The sequence below is a fragment of the Ochotona curzoniae genome, unplaced genomic scaffold (assembly GCF_017591425.1).
Source record: "Ochotona curzoniae isolate NIBS_2020 unplaced genomic scaffold, NIBS_Ocur_1.0 scaffold_4506, whole genome shotgun sequence".
In the NCBI taxonomy this organism is placed as follows: domain Eukaryota; kingdom Metazoa; phylum Chordata; class Mammalia; order Lagomorpha; family Ochotonidae; genus Ochotona; species Ochotona curzoniae.
Window position 1 is genome coordinate 30,011,529 of NW_024467119.1, and position 23,826 is coordinate 30,035,354.

The 23,826-nt window shown below is 48.4% G+C and overlaps 1 protein-coding gene across 1 annotated transcript in view; it reads right to left on the bottom strand.

The window, feature by feature from the left end:
- Positions 1-12,170: 12,170 nt before the first annotated feature.
- The window catches only part of FAM13A (family with sequence similarity 13 member A), a 329,846-nt gene continuing 318,190 nt past the window's right edge, over positions 12,171-23,826 (bottom strand). Inside the window, exons 19-23 of the mRNA XM_040967337.1 lie at positions 21,894-21,989; positions 21,697-21,780; positions 15,872-16,068; positions 15,103-15,204; positions 12,171-12,341 (exon numbers count right to left, since the gene is read on the bottom strand). Of these exons, the coding sequence (XP_040823271.1) occupies positions 12,215-12,341; positions 15,103-15,204; positions 15,872-16,068; positions 21,697-21,780; positions 21,894-21,989 (606 nt within the window). The 3' untranslated portion in view covers positions 12,171-12,214. The remainder of the gene's footprint in view (positions 12,342-15,102; positions 15,205-15,871; positions 16,069-21,696; positions 21,781-21,893; positions 21,990-23,826) is intronic.

Sequence of the window (23,826 nt, forward strand, 5' to 3'; positions counted from 1 at the left end):
GCTCTTTCTTCTCATCCTTGCAGAGCGGACAGCTTGCTGTCAGTGGAGGCCTTAGGTCATGCACCCAGGTAGCCCAGTGGAAGGTCAGATTCGGTGCCCACGGTAAGGAAGCGGGCCCAAGTTCTGCAGAGCTGCAGAAGAAAGCGTGGCAGTCAGTCGGATGGAGCTGAGGGGGGCTGAGGCTCGGGGAGGTGGAGCTGAGGAAAAGGTGTTTCCCGGGGAGGAGGCCTCAGCACAGGCCCGAAGGTGGGGCCGCATTGAGGGCAGGACCGGGAGTGGCTTGAAGGGCCCCTCTAAGGAGACAGTGGGGCAGTGACACAGTGGGGTAAGTCGGACTGTGGAAGCACAGCAGAAAGCGAGGCTGCATGTCAGGATTTCTCAGCCCTTCAGGAGCTGGACGTGAGATGACCCGAGACATGAGCGGTGTACGTGTCCAGGAACTGAGTGCAAAGCACTGTAGCAGAAAGACGACCACGAGGACAGCTGCAGCAGGGCCAGGAGAGAAGATGCCGGCAGGAGCTGGCAAGGATGAGGCAGAGATGTGTTCATCCAGCGATGGGGGGACATGGCCCACACCAGCAGTATGTGAAACAGCCACATAAGGCTGTCCAGGTACAGTGTAGGAGGGGATCTTTAACAGTCTGTGGGGAAATGGAATTAAAACCGAAGTTTGTTTTGGTGCAGGGATCTGTTTCTAAAGATTGATTTGTTGGAGTCAGCACAATGGCTCAACTGGCTAATCCTCTGTCTGCAAGCACTGGCATCCTATGTGGCTGCCAATTTGTTTTCTGGATGCTCTGCTTCTGATCCAGCTCTCTTGCTTATGACCTATGAAAGCAGTGGAGGATGGTCCAAAGCCTTGGGACCCTGCACCCATATGGGAGACCCAGAAGAAGTTCCTAGCTCTGGATCAGTTCAGCCCTGGTCTTGCTGGTCATTCAGGGAATGAACCAATGTCCTTCTCTGTGTCTGTCCTTCTCTGAAAACTGCCTTTTCAATAAAAATAAATCTTAAAAACATTGAAAGGCAGAGTTAGAGTGAGACACACAGAAGGTGAGGGGAAGAGAGATCTCTTCTAAGAACGCGTTCACTCCCCAATGAGTGCTGTAGGCAGGACTGGGCCAGGCCAAACCCAGAAGCCAGGAGCTTTTTCCTGGTCTCGCCCATGTGTAGCAGGAGCCCAAGCAGTTGGGCCATCTTTTGCTGCTTTCCCAGGCCATTAATTAGCTGGAAGCTGCATTGGAACTGGAGCAGCCGAGACTTGAACCATCACCCATATGGGATGCTGTCTTTGCAGACGGTAGCTTTACTGGCTATGCCAGAATGCTAGGACTTGGATGATTTGTTAAATGTTCGTTGAATGGAGCTGGGACTGGAGGAGTCATTCATATGGGATGCAGGCAAGCAGTCGTTTAACCCACCGTGTCACAATGCTGCTCCCTTGAACAGGTTTCTTAGTCTTTCTAGGCCTCGTGGTTTGAAGACAGAGCCGGTGCCGACTTTGTGGATTTGTGGTAAGGGGAAAATGAATGCATGAAAAGCACAGAATGCCTCATACCTCCTAAGTGCTCAGGAATTGTAATCACCACTGTGAAGTGCAATTTCTGACAGGAAATTAATGCTTAGAGAAAATTACCTGTTCATTATCACAAATTGGCAGGACCTGGACTCGACCATGAGCCTGCATTACACTGAGTTGTTGATGAGCAGAAATCTGAGTAAAGCTGCTGACCAGCCAGATAATGAGGAGCACTGTGCCCCCAGACCGCAGCTACGGAGGCATGGCTCTTCAAGGGCACTGGGTGTCACTGGTGTGGGGCTCTCTCGACACTTGGTGGTCAGGAGTCAGGTATGTTTCATATCCAGTGCTGCACAGGATTGTGCTGTATCCTACCCAAGATGCTAGCAGGCCCTGCTGCGGTCTGGATGTGCCCATGAGTTGGAATCTAAGCCAGTGTACCATGATAGTATCAGCAGTGGGGGACATGTGCAATGTGTTAGGGTACTGGGTGGGAGCCTCATGAGTGCTCCTGGGGAAGCCCAGAGTAATGCCTTACTTCTTCCATGTGTGGCCAAAGCAAGAAGGCAGACCCTTGCCAGACTTTGTAGGCACCTTGACTATGAACTTGTCAGCTTCCAGCACCATGGGAGAAAGCTTTCGGGTGCTTCTGGGTTCCTGGCCTGTTGTATTTTGTTCTAGAAGCTGCAGTGGACTAAGGCCGCTTTGCAAAACATGGCATGGGACAACTGTCACGTGCCTCAGGTGCTCCCTCTCGGTAGGATTCAGGTTCTCCCCCAGGGGAAAAAAAATGATGCATTTTAAAATTTGGCATAGTTCTGGATTTGTAGAAAAGTAGCGAAGATAATGGACTTCTCATAATCCTCACTGAGCTGCCTCTAAGGTGGATGTCTTGTTCTCACTGTGACCCATTTATCAAAACCAAGCAGCCGATGTTGGGAAGTGACTGCTAAGTCCAGACCATTTGGGGGATTTTTACCAGTTTTCCAGGCTCTGCCCCAGGCTCCCTCACTGCGTTGGGCTCAGCAGCCATTCAGGCAGGCCTGGGAGGAAGACTGTCTCCAGTGGAATGGGGAGAGTGCGGACACTTGCTGCCCTGGCTGCCATCCCTCCAGGTGGGGTAGGGGTTGGGGGGGGTGCCCTTCTCAGCAGGGGGCTCTGTTCTCAGCAGCAGGAGTAAGTGGACCTCAAGACCTCCGAGGTTGGCAAAATGCTCTCAGTTTCCCATGGGAAGCCCCCAGTGAAGAGGAAACAGGTTGATTTTCATTTAAGTTTGGCTATCTCTGGGTTAAAGAAAATTAAACTTTATTATAAGGTTTATTAGACCACTTTTAAATCTCAAAGAAGGGAAAATAATTCGGTGTTTTCAAAATTCCATTTTTCACTGACTTTCACATCATCTGGCAGATGTTACTGGAGGGAGCTTTATATCTGTTCATTTCTCCCAGAACCGGAGCTTGAAATTAATGGTGTCATGGTTAGCTAGATGGTAGGGGCGGAAGTGTGATACAGGGAGACCATAAGATACAACAGCCAAATAGAATTACTATGAAACAATGAATAGAGAGTACTGTGAGTTAAGGATAAGGTGGAAAAAAGCAAATTTAAATAAAATCCAATGCTAGTTTGGAGAATTGTATTTTAACAAGAAATGGGCATGTTAGTTGTCGAGTTTTCTTTGATTCTTAAAATGAACCTGGACTGTCTGTGGACCTGTGACCCACATTGCTCTTAATCACTCCCGCTTGGTTTCTGGCAGGGTTGCTTGGGTTACACATCTGGTCAGGGGGGTACCTTCATTTTCAAGATCTTTTCTTGGAGCACCTTGAGGAGCTGGGGTGGGCTCCTCCCCTGGCCTTTCCCTGAGGGAACTGGCTCACACAGAGTGCAGCAGGAGCCTGAGACAGGAGGAAGATGAAAGGAGACTGCGAGTCTTTGGAACAGGTGAACGGTTCCCTCCTGGATGGAACGTGGCAGCTCTGCAGCTGGGAGTGAGCCAGAACCTTCTGTGGTGCCTTTCCCGTGGAGGCTGCTGGTAAGGATCCCTGTGGAGGGCGTGGCACCTCTGTCTCCCACTCCACTTCTCTGCTTTGGGATGCTAACCCAGACTGGCTTAGAGGGAGTGAGGGAGCAACTGCCGGTGCCCATGGAGGCGGTGTGGATTTGAGGGTCCTGTCGGGAAGGTTCTTGCATTGCTTTGTGAGAGGCCAGGACACAGGTGCTGGGAGGCATGCCCAGTGTGGGCAGACAGCTTGGCTGGGTGTTGGTCTCTCCCGTGAACTGGGCTGGGGAGTTTCATTTGCTTCCCGTGTCATGGGCTGCCTACCCCTTCGTTTTGGGCTGTAGTTCAGATGCCAGCTACCGCTTCGGCCACCCCTGCCCCGAGTGGCTGCATGCTTGGCAGCAGACACAGTCTCATGGTCTTCAGATCTTTCCAAAGCTGATTTGCCTTGGCCTAATCCCATGGGAGTTGGATATAATCTATGATAATTATTGATTAGCTCTTGGTGGCATGGAACTTCCTGAGAAAATAATTAAGATGCACACCCCTTGGATGGAGCCAAACAGTAAACCTGATTAGTCTTCAGGCTCACCTTTAGGATTAGTGGGCAGAATGAAAGGCTCAGCTTTGGAAATAAGCCCGTACCTCAGTGGCACGAGCGGCCAGGGAGGGACCACAGTGGGCCCAGCCAGGCTGGCTTGCCAGACCTGAGCTGGTTGTTACACAGCAGGGTCTTGAGCTTCCATGCCTGGATGGTCTCAGGAACTCCGTGACGCAGGCTCAAGGACTCCCAAGTTCAGGTTATTAGTGGGGGAGATCTGGCATTTTTAGTTTCCACTGCGGTGAGGAAGGTAAAGGTATGTGAATCTCTGAGCTTGCCCTTTGGCTGGCCTGAGCGGCGGCCTCTGCGGTCCCGTCACTGGCGAGGTGCAGGATCCTGGGTACTTTCCCGGTCTAGCCTGGGCCAAGGGGTTGATGAAATTCAGTATGATGACTGGAGGTTGCCAGCATGGAGCAACTCCCCTCCTGAGGGTACATTTAGTTTGTACTTGTCAAAAATAAACCCCAAGATAGAAATTGAAGGATATTTAAGTGCCCTGGAAATCAACCCAAAGGGTGTTTGGTTCCTTTATCTCCTCACCCCGCCCCCTCAGCACACAGGTATCTCAGAGCTGCTTTAGCTCTGAGCAGGCCTGGGTATTCAGAATCTTTCGGGGAGAAGCAAACTTAGGTTTGCCTCTGCCTTCCTCTGAAGCAGCACACAGGTTTTTGGTGTGGTTTTTCTTGTCTTAAAGGTTATTTTTGTTTTCTTTTTAATTATTTGAAAGGGAGGGAGAGGCAGAGATTTTCCCATCCACTGGATTACCCCACACATGGCCACAAGAGCCAGGGCTGGGCCAGGCTGAAGCCAGGAGCCGGGAACATCTCGGCTCAGGCTCCCAGGCGAGTGGCTTGGGCTGCCTTCTGATGCCTCCTCTGTCGCATTAGCAGGCAGTTGCACTGGAAGTGGAGCACCCAGGGGGGTGCTCACCTTAACTCACTGAGCCGTGGTGCTGGCCTCAAGGTATTTTTCTTGAGAGTAGTAATACCACAGTCCACTTTCTGCCTTCTCCAAGATGTTGATGTCCCGTGAGACCCTGCTCATCCTTCGAGTTTGTGCTGTAGGTATGTTCTGATTCTGACTTCAAACAAGGACTTGAAGTGGGGAGGTGGAAGAAATGATACTGGGAAATGATTCTTACTGTTTTTTCTACAGGGATTTAAAAATAGCTTCCTGGATTGCAAGGTGGAAAGGATCTGTCTCAGCACTAACAGGGCCTCCCCCCGACCACCAGCCCCAGCCAGCGAGGGTTTACAGGGTGACTGCTTTGTGGCCATCCACATCAGTTCCCATCATGACCCAGTAATCTAGGTTCTGTGAGTCTGCCTGTTTCTCCAGTAATGAAACAGATTTCAGGAGGATGCAGCATGCAGCCGGACTGTGCAGCTAAGCCATCCCCAGGGCGGTCCTCCGCTGCCCTAGGACCCTGGGCCTCTGCGGCTGGTGTCAGCTCTCCTGCTCTCCGTGATCTCAAGGTTTTGAATGAATGGGTTTTTGCTCATCTCCAGCATTAACAAAGATGCAGCCTTCCCCCTACACTTAGGTTTTTACTTATTTTCACTTTTTGTTTTTTTGACAGGCAGCCACATGCACACAGATACTATAGCTGCTGGTTCACTGCTCCAAATGGCTGCAACAGTCAGACAGAGGCTCAGAACCCCAGCTCGGTCTCCCACATGAGTGGCAAGAATCCACCAAGTCTTTAAGCTGCTGCCTCCAAGGGTGCATAATTGCAGAAGCTGAATTGGAAGCAGAGTAACCAGGGCTCAAACCAGGGACTTCCAAACGGCCTGTGAGCCTCCCAAGTGGCAGCTTAGGCCACTGTGCCATCCCCTGTGCTTAGAGCGGCTGACTGCCTGATGGAAATGCAGTGTCAGGCCTGCGCTGGGCTTGACCGTGCGTATTGACGCTGAAGAAGCACGGCTTCACACTCTCCTTCCCCCAGCTCTTCTTGTCTCTTCCAGTAATTGTAAGTTCTTTAAAAGTGACAGTTACAGAAAAATTGTAGTGTCTCAAAATGTCTTACTAGGGAGTACTCAAAGCTCCTGAACCCAGAAGCAAGGCAAGGATTTCTGAACAACTTAGATTCATTTTTGACAAAGTACAGGAAGAACGCAGGTCCATTATCCAGCCCATGTTGAGATGTGATTCTTCGTATGTGCCGTGGGCCTTGTCCCCAGGGCAGCTATGGCATAACCCTGTGGCTGGAGAGCAGAGGTGAGAACCACGCTGTCGACAACCCCAGCTCCTTCTTGCCAACCCCCAGTTCCCTTCCTGCTAGCCAAAATCTTAAAAATGCATTTGGGAATTTTGATTTCTAGCTTTTACCGAATGTGAAATTAGGTTTATAAATGGTCTTGGTGAGTTGACCCATCTCAGAATTTGCCTGGCTTCTGTCTGAGGAGACTCAGCTCTTTTCCAGAAAAAGTAATAGGGGGTCATAGAGAAGGTCCCGCACCCCTTCTCTCTTACCTGTGTGCCCATTCTGAAGTTCTCAGAATGTCTACAACTTTACAAATGATTACAGGACCAGATGCAAACCACTGGGAAGGTAGGGTTACAGTCAAGCCATAGAAACTGGTGTACTTGGCCTTGTATGACTTTCTGGTCTCCCAGGAGCAACGGCCTCAAAATACTGAAGAAAATTGAGCACCACCGAATGCTGCCTGCCACTTGTACCCATGTTTTATGATTGTGGACCTGCTGGTAGACAAGCAAAACCATGCCAAGTAGGGTGTGATTTTTGGCAACATTTTGTTGGCCTTGGCAGTTCTATGGTCAGACAGATCTTGGCCTGATCCCGGCTCTGCCACTAGGATGGGGTCCTTACTCTAAGTTCTTATTAAATTCATGGGGGGTGGGAGTTGTGGGCTTGATTTGAAAGGCAAAGAATTTCTGTTTATTGTTTAAACTTTGCAAGTGCCCATAACAGCCGAGCGAAGCCAGGCTGGGCCAGGAGCATGCCAGGAGCCAGGAACTCAGTCAGGGTCTCCCAGGGAAGTGGCAGACACACAAGCACTCGAACCATCTTGCTGTTTGTTTCCCAGGCTATGCAGGAGCAAGAAGCCACATGGGAAGCAGCATAACTGGGACCGAAACTTGGCTGTCCAGTACAGGGTGTGGGTATCCCACGTGGTATCTTAACTGTGAAACCAAACACCTGGCCCCCAGGGTGAGTGTTTTTTTTTATTGTTAATGTCACTTAAGAGAGGATATTTCAGAATGTTCATAGAAAATACATATGACAAAAACTGTGCAAGGAGTTCAGACATTTTTGCCCCCAAATGAAGTTATCGCCATGAACTTTTTGAAACCCCCTGGCCTGTCACATGTAGTCAGACGGGCACCCACACCACTGTGTTCCAGCTGCTGGGTGGGCACGGGGCTCCCACTCTCCCATAGGTGTACTTGGCACTGTGCCCAGATGTGACAGGCAGTGAATTCCCTTCAGGAAATGGAAGTCTCCATTTCAAGTGGCCAACTTGGCTGCTTTCAGAAGAGTTAAGGCCTATCCACTGACCTGTGTGGCCACACAGCCTTTAAAGTGCACTTTAAAATTTTTTTAATAACAATTTTCTGCACCTCTCTAAGGCATGATTTTAATGGCAGCTGTACAGGGAGCCCAAGTGCAGATATGCCTAACTTGTAGCCAGGCTGCTTTACTTTTGGTTGCCTCCCTGGAGACAGAACAACACATATTTGTTCTTCATGACGCTTTGGAGTGTGTGTGGGGGAGGCAGCCACTGGGTCCCTTCAAGAAAATGTCAGACTCCACACAGGCAGGGTGCTCAGTCATACAATTCTGACACTGTCAGAACAAAAGAATGCAAACTTCCAATGGTAAAAATATTTTATTTAAGTTTATACAAAATAGCCATGTACTAAAATGCACATAATTTTTTTTTTCATTGAGCTGATGGTTTAAAGAAAAGACAGTGGTGATTTCAAATGCTTTCTGCTTACATGTCATGTAAACATTGTGCTAGGCTTAGGTTGTTTACTGAAGCATTAGCCATCCCTGGAGAGGTTTTTTACAGGTGCTTTCAGATGGAGACCTGGATCCGTCAAATAGAATCCTTAAGCCATGCATGTGACCCGGACTGGCTCCAGTCCAGGCAAAGCCAGGCTCTCTGGAGACCTACCGGCAGGACAGCAGCAGGCCGCTGTGGACATGCACTCTCCTCTGACGTGCACATCTGGAAGAGCTGCGATTCTGGCCTCAGCTCGTGACCTCCAGCTTTCACGTATAGCCACAGGCCAGAGCAAGGACAGATGGTCCCGGGGGCACCATGTCCACTGAAAAAGTGGCCAGTGCCCCACTGCAGTGCCCAATGTGTATCTGTCACTCTGCTTGGCGCACCATGTACAGCAGGGCTAAGCGGAATAAGGCAAATTTTAAAATGTTTGGCTGACCTTTTCATACAGTGTGCTATTCTGTGATACACTTTGAGGGTCAAATTGAAAGTAATTGAGTGCAGAATAGGAAAGAACATGCTGGGGTCTGCCCTCCACATGGGTCTTGGAGGAAATGCCCCTTCAACAGTTCACATTCACGGTGGCCCCGTGTGGGTGTGGAAAAGGAATACCAGGGACACTGATCTCAGGCAGCAGCCGCCCCTCCTGCCCTGCGGGAAACCCAGGGCACGGCTTATTGAAGGCAAGGCTGCGCCTGGCTCTTGACCAAGCAGTGAACAGCCCAGGGTGTTCGACTCAGAATATGCCAGCAAAAGGAGACTGTTGCTACTGTTAAGAAAAATGACATCAGATTTTCAACCACCAGCAAGAAGGAAAACCTTTTTAAAATTTGCTTTTCCTTGTCCATGTGGACAGTCGATCCAGTTCTGTTTACTGCAAACTAGGTAAGTCCCAGGTACAGCCAATGTAATTGGCATTGTGGCCATTCTTTGTAATTATTATTATAAATCTCAGTGTTTACCTTATAAGGAACTGCAAGCTCAACCACTTTCACAAATGCTCAACCTTCAGGGCCTCCAAGTCGGGTTGGAGGACCCAGGCACAGCCCAGTGGTGTGCATGTGGGCAAGAGATGTCACACGGGGGAGCAGGCGTGTCCAGCTGTTCTCCAGCCATGCAGGCACTGCATAACAATGAGACAAAGCAAAGATCACAGGAGCTGGCCGCCTCCCCTGACCCCTCCCTGGGTCTGAAGGATAGCCTCTGACCTTGACCCTGGCCATCAATGGGAAGCTCTGTGATGCTCAAGGTGCATTCTCACCAGCTGTCTGAAATGAATTCTGTACTTTGAAATGTGATTTCCTCTTCCCTGGACATCCTCCCTGACTTGGAGATGACTGAGGTTGGGCCTGCTCTCTTCCTCTTCTCCCAGCACAGGACCAACATACATTGTCTTTAAAACTGTCTAGTCAGGCCCTTGTTCCCAAACTTGGAACCTAACACACCTTAGGAAGTAAATCTGAACCCGATGATTCATAGACTATATGCAGTAGTGATATGAATTCCTACAAATGGCCATTCCAATGTTTACCATAGAGACTGACCGCAGTGAAAGCAAGTACAGATGGAAATTGCAAACCTTTGCCAGCTCTGGCTCCTGTGGTCCTATAACGAGGTTCATTCATGCTTCACCTTTACTTAGCATTGTTAGGAAATAACCCTTGGCACTGATCTTGTTGGCATATGCTAACCGATGCACATCCCCAAGAGAGCAGAGGAAAAAATCCCCATCCAGAGAACTGTGTCTGTGTGAAGCCAATTAAGATGCTGCTCCAGAACCTGGGCTGCAGACACGGTTGCTGTGGAAACAGATTTGCCTCTGCGTTTCTGGCAGAGTTGGAGACCAGGGACCAACACGTATGCAAACAGGATCTGGGGCAAACAGGGCTTTCCTCTGCAGTGTCTGGGCTCCAGCCCATCAGCAGTGACAGCGGAAAACACCACATTCTGTGTCTACATTGTTTGATGTATCTGGTGCTGCCTTATTTTAAACTTACAAATCTGAATGGGGTTCATGACTGCATCTTCAGGTAATTTATTTTGGCAGAAAAGAGATTTCAAGACATTTGTAGTTCCTCGTCTATGTGTAGTTTTCCGAACAAATTCAGTAGCATAGTTTTTCAAAATAGTACTCTTAAAAGCAATGTGCTTTCAAAGCTAACTGGGATTGATTCGACTAGAGCTTATTTAAGGAATTACTTTTAAAAGGATAGTCAACATGGATTTATCTTAAAAATATGATTTTTTGGTCATGTAAATGATTTATGTTTAGATTTCAAAAATAGACATCTAAAGTGCATTTTATTTATAATAGAATTCCTTGAAATTATAGCGATCTGTAGTGTAAACAACAGAGCAAAGAATACCAAGCTGTATTTCCATGTCCATTTAAGTTTCAAGGGCTGTGTCCCAGGTTTAAGTGTGTGGACTGACACCGAAGCACTTCCAACATACAGCCCATGCATCTGTCTTTGATTCATCTATTTGAAAGGCAGAAACAGGGAGCACTGGTTCACTCTCCAAACGCCTTTACCAGCTGTAGCTATGCAAATTCAAAGCCAGAATCAGCAGCCTAGCCTCCCAGGGCAGTGGCAAAAACCCGAGGGCTTGGGTCATCTGCCTCCAAGGTGCATTAGCCGAGGTGACTAGAAGCCCGGAGCCGCCAGGACCTGGACCAGGCACGGGACGAGGCCTGTTCACGGACCGCAGTGCTAGGCTGCCTGCACGCTGAAGAGGAAACGCAAGCACACTGTTCCTCTCCCGCCTCGGAGGAGAAACGCCACCTCCCCTCGGCAGCGGGAAAGGGGGCTCTGCATCTAACCTCACCCGTTTCTCAAGATCCGTTTTTAAAATGTGACAGCTGGCTTACGTCCTGTTCTTCCATGACCGCTTCACTGCATGCTTGAGAAAGACAACTCAGAACATAGGGGGCATGCCCGCCGTGCGGCTCGTCTGCCACATGACCTGCTTCATGGGGCACCTCGTCGCCCTGGCCAGGCACGCAGACGCCTGGGCAAGCACACAGGCCAACCTTGCACCTACGAGGCAAACCAAGCAAGCTACAAAGGAACAGCAGCTCACTTGGTGACGTGCAGCACGCTGAGATGAGTGAGTGGGTGTCAATTTCCTGGTCCCTCCAAAATGTCTAACATAGACAGCTTTGAATTCGGTCCTTGAAAGCATTCTTGGCCACACACAGTCCTATTTTTTTTTAACATGATCTTGAAAGTAGTGTGATGTTTGGCCTCAGACTGAGCTCTGGGGGCAACAGCAGTCTGGGACTCTTAGTGCAAGTTTGCTTTTTTGGGGGGAAGATTCTCGGTCCTCAGGAGGCTGAGAACACAGGCTCCGTGTCCCATGATCCTTCACGCTGATGCTGTTCAGGAAGACCTTTTCCATCTGGTAGTGTGGCCCCCAGTGGTCGGCCCTACCCAGTGTTCACTGTCAGCCACTTAGTGCAACAGGTGTAGTGAGCATCCTGCTGATGCCCCAGCTCTCAGCTCTCCTTCCTGATGGTAAAGCCAGCATCAACAGGGCTGCCACAAGCAGCCCGCTGGCCCCTGCGGAAGCTCCAGGTTGAGTCACAGGCCTCTAAGAAAGGCCTGAAGAAAAACCCTCATTGCCCTCTGGGAATGCAGACTTCCCTCCGGCTACCTGAGAGCTGAAGAGAAGGCCGCACACGTGTAAGGACGCAGCTCTGTGCAAGGATCACTAGAAGGACCAAGGCGGCACAAAGGTCTCTGGTGCAGGCGCAGATGCACCTGTGCCTGGGGCCTTGCAGCACACGGGCCTCCCCAGCAGTTCTCCCCAAAGGAGGAAATCCTGAGCTTGTTTCGATCCCAGTGGCCAGAGCCTGGTCTCCGGCTGCCTGGCTCTCCAGCGCAGGCCGCCTACCTCCTGTGTATGCCAGTCTGTGGGATGAGGGGATTCCTCACTGCTCGCACAGGCGGGTCTGGGTGCTGCAGGCTTGGCTTCCCCGTTTCTGAAGGCAGCCCACGTTTGTCGTGTTCATGGAGGCAGGCGACGGAACCGGGAAGCCCTCTCAGCAGCCCAGGGGCAGGAGGGCCACGGAAGGCCGCTTCCCCAGATCCGGTGGCTCCCTGGGCCGGGGCTGGCACTTACATGGACTTGGAATCCGCATCTCTCTTGCTGATGAGCACCTCCAGCAGCCGCAGCTTCGCTTTGATGTGCTTGTACTCGTTGTATTCTTCCGCCATGGGCGTGCGGTCTTCCTTCTGCACGTTTCTAATGAAAACAGAGGCGGGGGGGGGGGGGGGCTGAGGACCAAGTTCTGTCTGAGGGGTTCAGCCACCCAATGGCCCTTGGTGGCAAGCTCAGAGCTGGAATTAGATAAGTAGCAAAAAACAGCTCCCCCAGAAGGGGTCCTGTGACTGAGCTGCATAGTGAATTGGGCACTGTTTAGAATGACAGGCTGGACTACAAACTGCAGACAGGCCCTGGGCTGCTCGGTTCATGCTCAGCCCATTATCACTGTACTTCCCTTTCTGAACCGCTGCAGTTCTAATTAGCAATTGGTGCATCCACAATTTACAGGGCTGACAAAAAACAGTTAACGTCCCTCCTCATTCAAAACCTGAGTTTGCTGTAACTCGCCCACGCACAGGTTTTCATTGTGAGCTCAGGGAGAAGCACTGTGCTAAGTACTTTATAAGCACTGTCCTTGCAACCCTGACAGCAACTTGACGCGGGGCTGCCACTGCCATAAACATACACCTCCCTCCCAAGGCTGCTGCTTCTCCCTGAGCCATGCACATGGCCAGACATCCACACAGCGGGCTTCCTTTGTAAGTGTTTTCCTAAGATTTATATGATAGGCAGAGTTAGAGAGGTGGGGAGAGAGCATGAGAGAGAATCTTCCATGCTCTCGCTCACTTCCCAATGGTTGCAATGGCCAGGGCGGGGCCAGGCCAAAGCCAAGAGCTGGGCACTTCATCTGAGGCTCTCACACGGGTGGCAAGGGCCCAAACACTTGGGCAATTGCTGCCTTTTTCCAGACTATTATCAGGAAACTGCACAGCCAGGATAGAAACTGGCACCCATATGGAATGGCTACATAGTAGGCAGCAGCTTAACCCATTATGCCACAACGCTGACTTCTAACTGTTAAAGAGCAAGTGTGGCAAGGAGATTTGTCAAAGAACTCCAAGTAGGATGATTTCATTCATGCCCCACTTCATTCGCGGAAAGGGTTCTTGATGTCTCAGCTGGGAGTGACAGGGGTGTCCCCCGGGTGAGGACACCTGGCCCCGATGGTGCCCTGCAGAGCTTCACTCTCCTGGCACACAGAATAATAGAGCCAGACAGTATACTATCCTGAGTTCCTCAGATTTCTAAACTTTCTCCAACTTGTGCTTGTTCCATGGCTATATGTAGTCCTTCCTGGATGTCTATCAAGCTAGTAGAAAACAAAAAGATAAACCAAAAATTTCCTAATAAAGACTGGAAGGAAACACATCAAAACAATGCTGCTGTTTTGAAGTGGATTATTTGGAGGGGGGAATTGTTTTATTTGCATATTTATAGTTTCTAAATACTCTGCAATGTTTGGAGAATAAAAAGCAAACAGATACAATAAAGTACTGCTCTTGGGGCTGGTGCAGTGACATAGCCAGTAAGGCTGTTACCTGTAACCCCAGCATCCGATATGGCCACCGGTTCAAGTCCCGGTTGCTCTACTTCTGATCCAGCTCCTTGCTAATGTACCTGGGAAAGCAGTGGGAGATGGTCCACATGATTGGGCCCCTGTGCCCACATGGGAGACTCCTGACTATGGCCTGGCAGATCCACTGAAGCAGTGCATCCGTGAATGGAACATTCTTTTTGTAACTCAGTCAAAATCTTCACTCATAAAAAAATACTGATTTTGAGAAAGATAATATAGGACATATACAAATTAGAGATCCTAAAAATAAATGTATACCTAAAGTGGAATACATCATTTTACATACCAAAGTTGATTTTCACGGTACTTCTATTCCCTCAACTTTGAGGAAGCATAAAAAGGAACTGCAGAAGAAAACCTTTCCAAGTTTAAACAATTTGGATTAAAAATATAAGATGATAACATTAATTCCACTGTCCTAGATTCAAGTTGGGACCAGTGCCTTGGTGCAGCAAGTTAAGCCACTGCTTGAAATGCCAGCATCCTGTACTGGAGTGCTGGTTCAAATCCTGGCTTCTCTGCTTCTGACCCAGCTTCCTGCTAATGATCCTGGGAAGACAGAAGAAGGCAACTCAAGTCCACGAGCCCCTGTCACTTATGTGGGTGACCAGGACTGAATGCCTGCCTCAGTTATGGCATGGCCCAGCACTGGCTGTTGTGGCCATGTGGGGGATGAGTCAGCAGATAGAAGATCTTGCCTTATGTCTCACCCTCTTGATCTGTCACTCTTACTTTCAAAGAAATAAATACATTTAAAAAGATCTAACACTATTCTGGGTTAATATCCTTGAGCTTTCTGAAAATCTGAGTAAGCCATTTTGTGCACAGCCACTTACACACAAAAGGCTATTTTCTCAACATAATGTTATACAGGGAATGACTCAGCTGGGCCTTAAAACTCTCTTGGAGAAAGGCAATCTGTCAGTCAAGCGATCTTACTCATAAATACTTCTATTTATATGTTTCCATTATACCTGGCAGCTATCCTTGTTTTTAAAAGGAGTGTAAAAATCAGTAAGATTTTCCTTTTCTTAGTGTGCCATTCTAATTCTTTCAGAAAAAAAAATGCTGTCAACTGGACCCTGAGCTGCAGGCTGCTCATTTCAGATGCGAATCTAATGTGACAGGTGAGCCTGCACTGGCTTTGGGACCCAGGGTGGGTTCCTTCTTGCAGGTTCCCCCCAACTACATCCTCCTCCAGTCAGCCTCACAGGGTCCCTGGGCAGGAGCCAAGGAGCAGGTGGAAGCACCCCGACCTCGGAGAGAGAAGTGGGGGGCATCCTGGGTGAGGCAGTAGGGAGAGAAGGGACAGAGATGTACTACCTTCCATTCTGTCTGAAGAAATTGTCTTCAAAGTCACGGAGTTTCTTTCGAATCCTTTTCTTCTCTTCTCGCATTTCCTGAAGGTGTTCCAAGAGTTCAGGTCTAAGAGTGAGGGGAAAAAAATGCAAGCAAATGAAATCTGAATGGCCGTAAACAGGGAAGAGTGTGCGCTGCAGGAGCCCAGGGGGCCGCTGAGGGTCTGCCTGAGTGGGCATTTTTCCTGGCTCTCCAGACCCAAACATGGCTGGCTGCGGCTGATGCTCTTGAGTTTCCCGTGAAGGGGAGCGACGCCATCCACGCTTGGTGTGACAAGAAGGGCTGTACAGAGACCTGCCTGGTGCCATATTCAGAGACCTAGTGGCTGTGTAAGCGAGAACTCAGAGTAATGAGCTCGTTAAGCAACAAGTGAAGATGGATGAAAAAAAAAAAAAACCACGAGCTGGCACCTATTCTTGTAAAGCACTGTTCTAACCCAGGGGAAGCCACTGGTGTTTTCTCAATTTCTTTATCTAGCAAGATTAAGGTGATATAGAGCTACTTCAAAAAGTTGTGGGAAAATGTAGTTAAGTTGATTTTGGTGCAAAAAAAGAAAAAGTGGAATTTACATACGCAAGTTGTCTTTGAACAATGCATTATGAAAACTGTGGATTTTGAAATTCTTTTCTGCCAAAATAAACTTAGCGCTTAATCTTTTTTCTGGGAACGTTTTGAAGTGCCTTTGGCTTAAGAACATTGTTTTTAACTGAAGCATTTCTTCACCACCACCTACATTGAAGCAGCATGGAGGTTCGAAAACCCCGTGTCCTGGCTGCCTTTGGATGGCAGTTTCTCATCCATGGGAGAAATAAACCCATCAGCATCATCTTCAAATTGGTCCAGAAAGCAGCGTGCGCTGAAGTCAGTCCGCAGGGTTACGGTGAAGTCTGGCTTCGTGGTGATGTCCTCCTCGGACCCTTCCTCTTCCTCCTGGAGAAACACAGCAGCCCAGGTCAAAGGCTGGCCGTTCTGGGCCTGCTTTCCTTGCACATGAATCCCTTAACATAACCATTCTAGTATATCCAGATCCCAGATAATTTTCCATATGTCTATGTGCAGCAACACACGGCAATTTATTATGGATATATTTTGAGTATCTGCAAGTACAGAATTAAATCACAAACACAGCTGCTCAGTAGGGAAAACAGACTTGAAGTCTCTGGAAAGAGCTGCAAGACTGAGAGCTGTTAGGGCTCCAGGGAGGAGGGAGTAACCAGCTTGATTGAGATTCTGAACCCAAGGAGCCAACAGAAGCTGAGTATGTCTGCCTCTGGGACAGCACAAAGCCAAACCAATACCAGCCCTCAGTGCACCAAAGGATCTACTATTTGTATACCCCAGAATATTTTGATTAGGCTCTGAATATTTTCCAAAATTGAATTATTTAGCTCTTTAATTTCAGAGAATAACAAATTTCATGGTTGCCTAATGTCCAACACTTTTTTGAAAAGTTCAAAACATTTAAATTTCTGTCTCTGGAGTAATAAAACTCAAGCACTTTTAGAGAACTTCCAAGGGCCACCACGGTTGTATTTTTCAGGATCCAAGAGTCTCAGAAAAAATAGGATACGTTGTCTGTCTTCATGGTAATGCAAATAGGAAGATGATGAAATCTTACTAATTTAAGGCTTAGGAAGGCCAAGGAAGAAACAATACAGACCCTGAAAGATTTCAAAAGAAGTAATTTACTGCTGAAATGTAGTCACATCACAGAGAATGTCAGCATCTTAGACAGTTGGGGAGGACTATGGTTTAATTTTTTTTTTTTAATCTGCTAGGCAGAGAGCACAGATCATGCAAAGACACTTATTTGTTGATTAATTCTCCAAACAGCTGGAACAGCTGGGGCTGGGCAAGGCTGAAATCAGGAGTTGGGAACTCATTGTAGGGCTCCCATGGAGGTTGTAGGGGGGAAATTACTTGAACCATGACCTGCTACTTCCCAAGGAAGCAACTCCTGGGGCAATGCCAAAACTTGAACCCAGACACTGACAGGCGATGCAGGCATCCAAAGGAACATCTTCTCCACTGTGCCAAAGGCCTGCCCCAAGTGTACGGGGTGTTACAAACAGCAGCAAGTTTTGACATCAGTTGCTGTGGTTAAACCAAGTGGCTTCGGTGCCCGCTCATTAAGGACACTCAGGAGGCAGGACCAGTCGTCATGAATGTCACGTGGGAACGCACGAGGCATGCGCTGGGTTTTCTTACCATCAGTTTTGGTATATTTATGATACCTCTGAAGATAAGAGATGCCAATAAAGAAAGCAAGGCACAACACTAAAATATAACTAAAAAAGGGTATGTATGAAGGCATGACGTTAAAACATGGGCAAAAACTGGGTGATTTCTCTGGTCATGTCTGGGCCCTCGGAGCTTCAGCCTCTGCTTCCTCCATGGAATACATTTTTAAAATTGATCAAAAGCATTTTAATGGGCTGGTACTGTGGCATGGTGGTTAACACTGCCACCTGCAGGACCAGCATCTCATGTGGGCACTGGTTGTAGTCCCAGCTGCTCAATTTCCAATCCAACTCCCTGTTAATGCACCTGGGAAAATAGCAGAAGATGGATCAAGTCTTTAGGTTCCTGTACGCACATGGGAGACAGAGATGAAGCTCCTGGCTTCACACTGGACCAGGCCTGGTTGCTATGGCCATTTGGAAAGTGAACCAGCAGATGGAAGATTTCTCTGTTTTTACCTCTCCCTCTCTCTCTATAGCCCTTTCAAATAGATAAACTTAAAAAACAAAGGCTTCTTATAATTTACAGACTTTAAAATGGATTTTGCTCTGGTAAGGAAAGCAACAATTCCTATCTCTGTAGCTTTACAAGAGGTCACAGAGACAACTTACAGGTCAAATTGCCAAACCAGGCCCACAGGCAGTACAAGTACACGCTCCTCTCCATCTCCAGAGGATGCAGGCCAGGTGGAACCAATGCCATAAGCATCACTGAGGTAGGGACGTGGGCCTCTTCACTGCCATTGCAGAGTTGGCCAATGGCTGCATTTAGCAGGTGCTCGGTAAATAGCTGTTGCATATTTCAGCACTTTGGTTTGAAAAGGAAACTATCAATGACTACTATGAGCACAACCTTAAAGCTTGAAACAGGTCATAAGTATACTGACTGACAGGAACCTAAATGACTATGAAATCAGGTGTCTAGGCCTTTCCAATCACATCCCAATATCCTGAGAGAACTTAACAATGGGACAATGTGCCTTGCACATGGTGACCACTCAAGTTTTCTGAGATGAACCTAAGATAACTCTGAGTAACCTTTGAGAATCACAGGGAAAAGAGCAAAACAGCTGTTCACATAGGACCATGACATATATAGATTAGGAGTAGATTCTAGAAGGAATTAATATATCACAGGAGCAACTGGAAAAAGAACGATATGTGACTAGCACTGCTCCTTAAAAACAAATGACATCAACCACTTTCCATGTTTTGTTAGGATTGACACACACTATGAATTCCAAAAAATGTGAGGTTAAGTGAGCAGACCCTACCAAGAGAAAACCTCGGAATTTCTACAGAGCGATGATGCAATGGCGTCACGAAGCTGGAGGGAGGTCTAGAACAGCCACCTTACCTGCCTCTGCCTGCGCGTGCACAGTCACCCGCATGAAGGCCAAGAAGGCAGGATTCAGAGAACGTACAGGTCGTGTAAGATGGGCAGGGATAGCTGCTATGTTGGGACACAGAATCTAGCATTAGGCTAGTTCATAAGGCTGAAACAGAAGTATAGAGTAAGAACCTGGGAGAGCTCAAGGTCCTTAAAGTAGGTTAGAGAAAAGAAAAGCTGGACACAGGGACAGTGGGTGATCACAGAGAAGGCGGTGGGGCTGCAGGCACATGTGAGGCCGCCAGCAGGTGATGCTCAGCTGGGCTGACCTGGTCCTCTGAGGCAGCTAGCAAAGTCAGGACACCAGGGGAGAGGGTGGTTGTGGCACACTATTGGCATCTAGTGGGTAAAGTCCAGGGACACAGGGCAGCATCCCAGAATAGTTACCTGGCTCCAAAAGTCACCAGTGCTGAAGCTGAGGTGCCCTGCACAGGGAGAGACAAAAATGGGCTCCTAAAACCTTGCTAGTCTAGCAGGAGACAGACAGCCTCAGACTACTCGCTGGTCCCCTGTCCTGCTTAAACCATATCTACAGTAGTCCAGCACCAGATACCAGTTTTAAAGGAGGGGGACATGGGTGTGTGTGTATGTGTGTGTACACATACGTACTGCAGAGCTGGTAGAATGTTGAAAGATCTGAGCCACACTTCTCCAAACGAGCAGTGAGAAAGGCCTGGAGACAAGGCAGAGGGCCGTGAGCGGAGCAGGGGACTGCAGTATATGCAGGGAAGAAGCAGTGCATGTACACCAAGCTGCCCCAGGGGCAGAACAAGGCTTTGTGCGTAGTTTGTAGTTTGACAACTAAAATCCTGCAGTTTTCAATGACCTTCGCTCACCATGTTTTATATTTGCCAAGCATATACATTTGAGGGTAACAGTTATATTTTAGGTTAGACTCAGAGATAATCATGAGCTTTCCACTGGCACTGATGCTCAGCCCACATCCCGAGGAGGCGTCCCCTCTCACTGCTGAGGGCTTTGCAGCTCGGGAACAAGCTGGCTTCACAGGACAGCATCTCCCTCCTGGCAGGGAATTTTCTGAAGGTTTCAGAGGTGGACAGAAGCAGTCCCTACCTAGAGCTTCAGAACTGGTCCACATGCAGGTGGTTCCCTCTCCAAAGCACTTCAAGCCAGGGATGAGTTTTTTAAAAAGCACTTAGTTACAATCTTTGTAGCTGCAGAGAGCAAATTCTACAAGGATCAGAATCAGCAGGAATTGGTACTGTCCAAAAACAGGCTGATGAACCTGGCCTCTAAGAATAAAATGAACCAAAAGGTAGTGCTATTTACAAAAGCAATTTAATTCTGGCAAAGTTATCTAAAATTCTGATCAGTCTGAGGGTCAGCAGAGGAGACAGACATGGCCAAACTATATTCACCAAAAAAACCCAACGACTAAGGAGTGGGCACAAGGCTCCCTTTCAAAAGAGCATCCATGTGTTTTCGGTTCATTCGCCAAGGTAAGGACTAAGTGCCATATTTCAGTGTGTTTACAAGCACATTTTCATTTAGCACCAGTTCTGGGGCACACTGCTAAGAGAACCATGCTCATTTTCATTCATAACATTGCTCCAACCTCTTCCATGATGGCAGTTTAATTCTTGTGTGAAGTTACCAGCCAGACAGAATCTGTCTTTTTTCATTAGCATCAAGACTTACTGCAAGAAAATCGCTCTAATTTCTAAGACACAGTATATATAGCACATCAGCTCAGATTCCCCAGGGCCACGCGTGTAGCATTTTGAGAAAACCAGCTCTATTTAAAAGCATATGGAGAGCACACACAGTCATTGCCTACTACCTAGAAGCTGGGCATAAGAAGTATGTTAGATACAGGATAAAGAGAGCAGATAGCACTTTACAATGGGAGTGATGCCTTATCTCAAGCAAGAAAATAGAGCACTTGTTATCCGATGTCCCTCCAGGGGAAAGAGGCCCTGGTGCTCTGAAACTGACCTTCCTCACTAAAGGGCTGGCCACTTGGGACTTGGAAGTGTCCCAGAGATATGACAAGTGAAACTGGGACGGCTCATTCTCACTTTCAATTTGCCTCTTTTTGGACTTAAGCAGCTACTTAAAAAACAGTCACTAGTTTTAAAAAATAATACTAAAAAAAGCTGCGTTTGCTTTCTTACCTCCAGAATTCCAGAGAAGGCAGCCCAGTTTCTTCAGTTGCAGAACAAAAATACAAAAGGGCTGAGACCAGTGAAGGCTGTTAGGGCACAGACACAGCGATCTCTGGATGTTGATCGGACCTCCCAAACTAGCAAGCAGCCACTGGTGACGGTCCAGGGACTGCAGGTCACAGCTGTGATTTTGTTGATAATGGACAGACTGCCACGAATCCTGAGGACTCAGGGTGCCAGGCAAAGCCAAGGCAAAGGAACGGCAGGTGCAACTACCTTTCTGCCAGGTGCAGATCTGTCAAAGACCTCCAAGAGTATTCATCTCTAAAAGTTTCATCATAAACTGTTTTATAGATTGCCTTTGTTAATTTTGACATCTCTAGACTTAGATATGAAATTTAAAAAAAAAAAAAGTTGGCCCCATAAGCTAAATGAAGATTTCAGGATACAGGAAATTTAGTCCCTAAACAGGGAAAACAAAAGAGTGCCAAACAAAAAAATAAATAAATAAAATGGAAGAAACAACCATAACCACCACCAACTGCACAACAAGCAGAGCAAAACATGTGATGGCGAGAGAGCACAACATGCACCTGAGACCCCTGGCCTTCTGTCACACAGACAAACCGGGGCTATTCGGAGTCAGTTTTATGGGGTTCAAAGGTGGCTGTAAAGAGCTAGAGATTTTTCCGGAAGCACCCCATGAAGCAGTCACCAAGGGGCCCAATCACAGCCTCTAATGCTGGGCGAGAGGGAAGGACAGAGGCAGATTTAGCACCTGCTGGGCAGCTGCGGTCTTCACCTTTATCTCCTTGAAGAAGGAAGCAGTTTCGCCCTCGATAATTGGCTGCAGCAAAGGGCTTCTCCGCTTGCTGGAGGGGGAACCCTGCGACAGGTGTTAACAAGCAGGTTACATTCGGAAGCCCTTCCTTCCCTCGCCCCTCCGACTTTCCGCCTCAGCTCTGCATCCGGATCCCACCCAGCCCGGCATTCACTCACAATGCTGGGGATGGTGTTGGCCCGGGACAGGATCTGCTTGACCAGCCGGTACCTGTCGTACAAGGGCTTCATCACCTGGCGCTCGCTCTTGGTTACCTGGAAAGCAAGCACAGGAGGCCTCCTGAGAAGCCTGCGGTGACGCCACCAGCTGGCCAAGCATGCGCTGCGCCCTGGTGGTCCCACAACACAGATGATGCAACTTCATCCGCTCAGCGCCACAACACTTGTAATATTATTTATTAAACAAACATCTGGAATGCAGCCACCGTGACACTGCCTGTTCTAAGTCAAAGCTGTGAGCACTCTTGGGGCCCCGCTCCAAACTCCTACAAGTTCAGAGTCTCCAGTGAGTGACAGAGGGGAAGAAAACAGGAATTTCTATTGTACCCCACATTCTGCAATCAATATAGTCACGTGTCTTTCTCGTCTGTGTTTTTTTTTCACTTGGCTGTGATTTTGAAAACAAAGCTCGGGTAAGCAGGAGGCATTGAAGGAGCATGTGCTGAGACAGTGCATGGCTTGATTCATCCTTGTTTCCTAAAATCTGGTCTCAGACAGGGCTGAGCACTGAGTCTCTGGGTAGAGAGGAGGAATCAAGCCCTTGCTCCTGGTATATCTGAGGTCCCTCATTATCTCCTTCCTCTCTCCTCCCCATTACTCCTCCAGTTCCAGCTTTAAACCAGGTCATCTCCTGCCTCCTTGTCTAATTCTCTCTGTGCCCCTTGGCTTGGCAAGTTCCAGGTCAGGAACCCCAACTCGGTGCTGCCTTCTCCAGCATGCCCCGGGCTGGGATCCCTCCCTCCTCTTCTCTATGTCACTTCCACTATCCTGCCCCATGTCTTATCATTTTAATAACACTTCACAGTCTTTGGTAAGCACCTGCTGACATGTCTGTCCTAACTGTTAGCCTGTAGCGCCCTGGGAGAACAAGAGTTTATGTTTTGTATCCCTAGGAACTACTTGTACACCGGACATAATGGAAATGTGCCAGATAGCTTTAAGAATGAATGAATGAATGTTTCCAACAGACATGGGCATGCCTGGTTCCCAGATGTGGCTGCAATTCCTCTGGTTCCTGAAATGGGGAACAAGATGAAGCGTTTGTTTCAAGGCAGCATTTGATTTTGCGTGCTGTTCCCATTCTGCACGTGTTAAGGCCAGAGCAGCAAAGGCAGGGAAGGGCAAACAGTATTAGCTGTGACCACTTTTTGTGGATTATGCCTAAGTGGATGACCTCTTGTTGACTTTGGTATTTGCCTCGCCCCAAGTGGCCCCTAGCAAGTGCACTTGGGATAAATTCTACAAGCTGGAGCAGGATTCTGGTACCATGCAGAACTTTTGGGAGGTGTGCTGTCATTAGAGGTAACACTAACTCCTACATCTGCCTCTCCCATGGCACAATATTCAGTTGTGCCCTTCCTGCTTCAAGTATCCGCCATACTAACGGCAGGTTTAAGATCGGTATCTCACAAGCAAATGACTCCAGAACTGGACTGATGTTCAAAATTATTTTACCAAAACAAAACCAAACAAATCTAAGGAACCTGCAGTGAGTTGCGCCACTGCCTGGAAGGCTGAGAGTGAAGGAGCAAGGCCCGGAGCCCAGGCTGCATGGCCTGTAGCTTGGCCTTCATTTCTTTCCCAGGTAAGAAGGGGATGGAGTGAAGGAAGATCCCAGCACAGGGCATGGAGGTGGCTGGCTCAGAACACCAGGAGGCAGACAAGCACAGCATCTCCCCAACATGAAGCACCCTGCCTCCCAGGCTGCGAGCTGGGACTGTGTGCAGGCCGAGTTGGCCGGACTCCCTCTTGTGAGCAACATACAGAGGTCTGGGTGTGTGTGCAGAGGGATCTGGCAAGCCCACAGCCACGAGCTAACAACAAAAGAAGGCAATCCTTACAACTGTTGCCCATTTAGTCCATTCATCTGAAA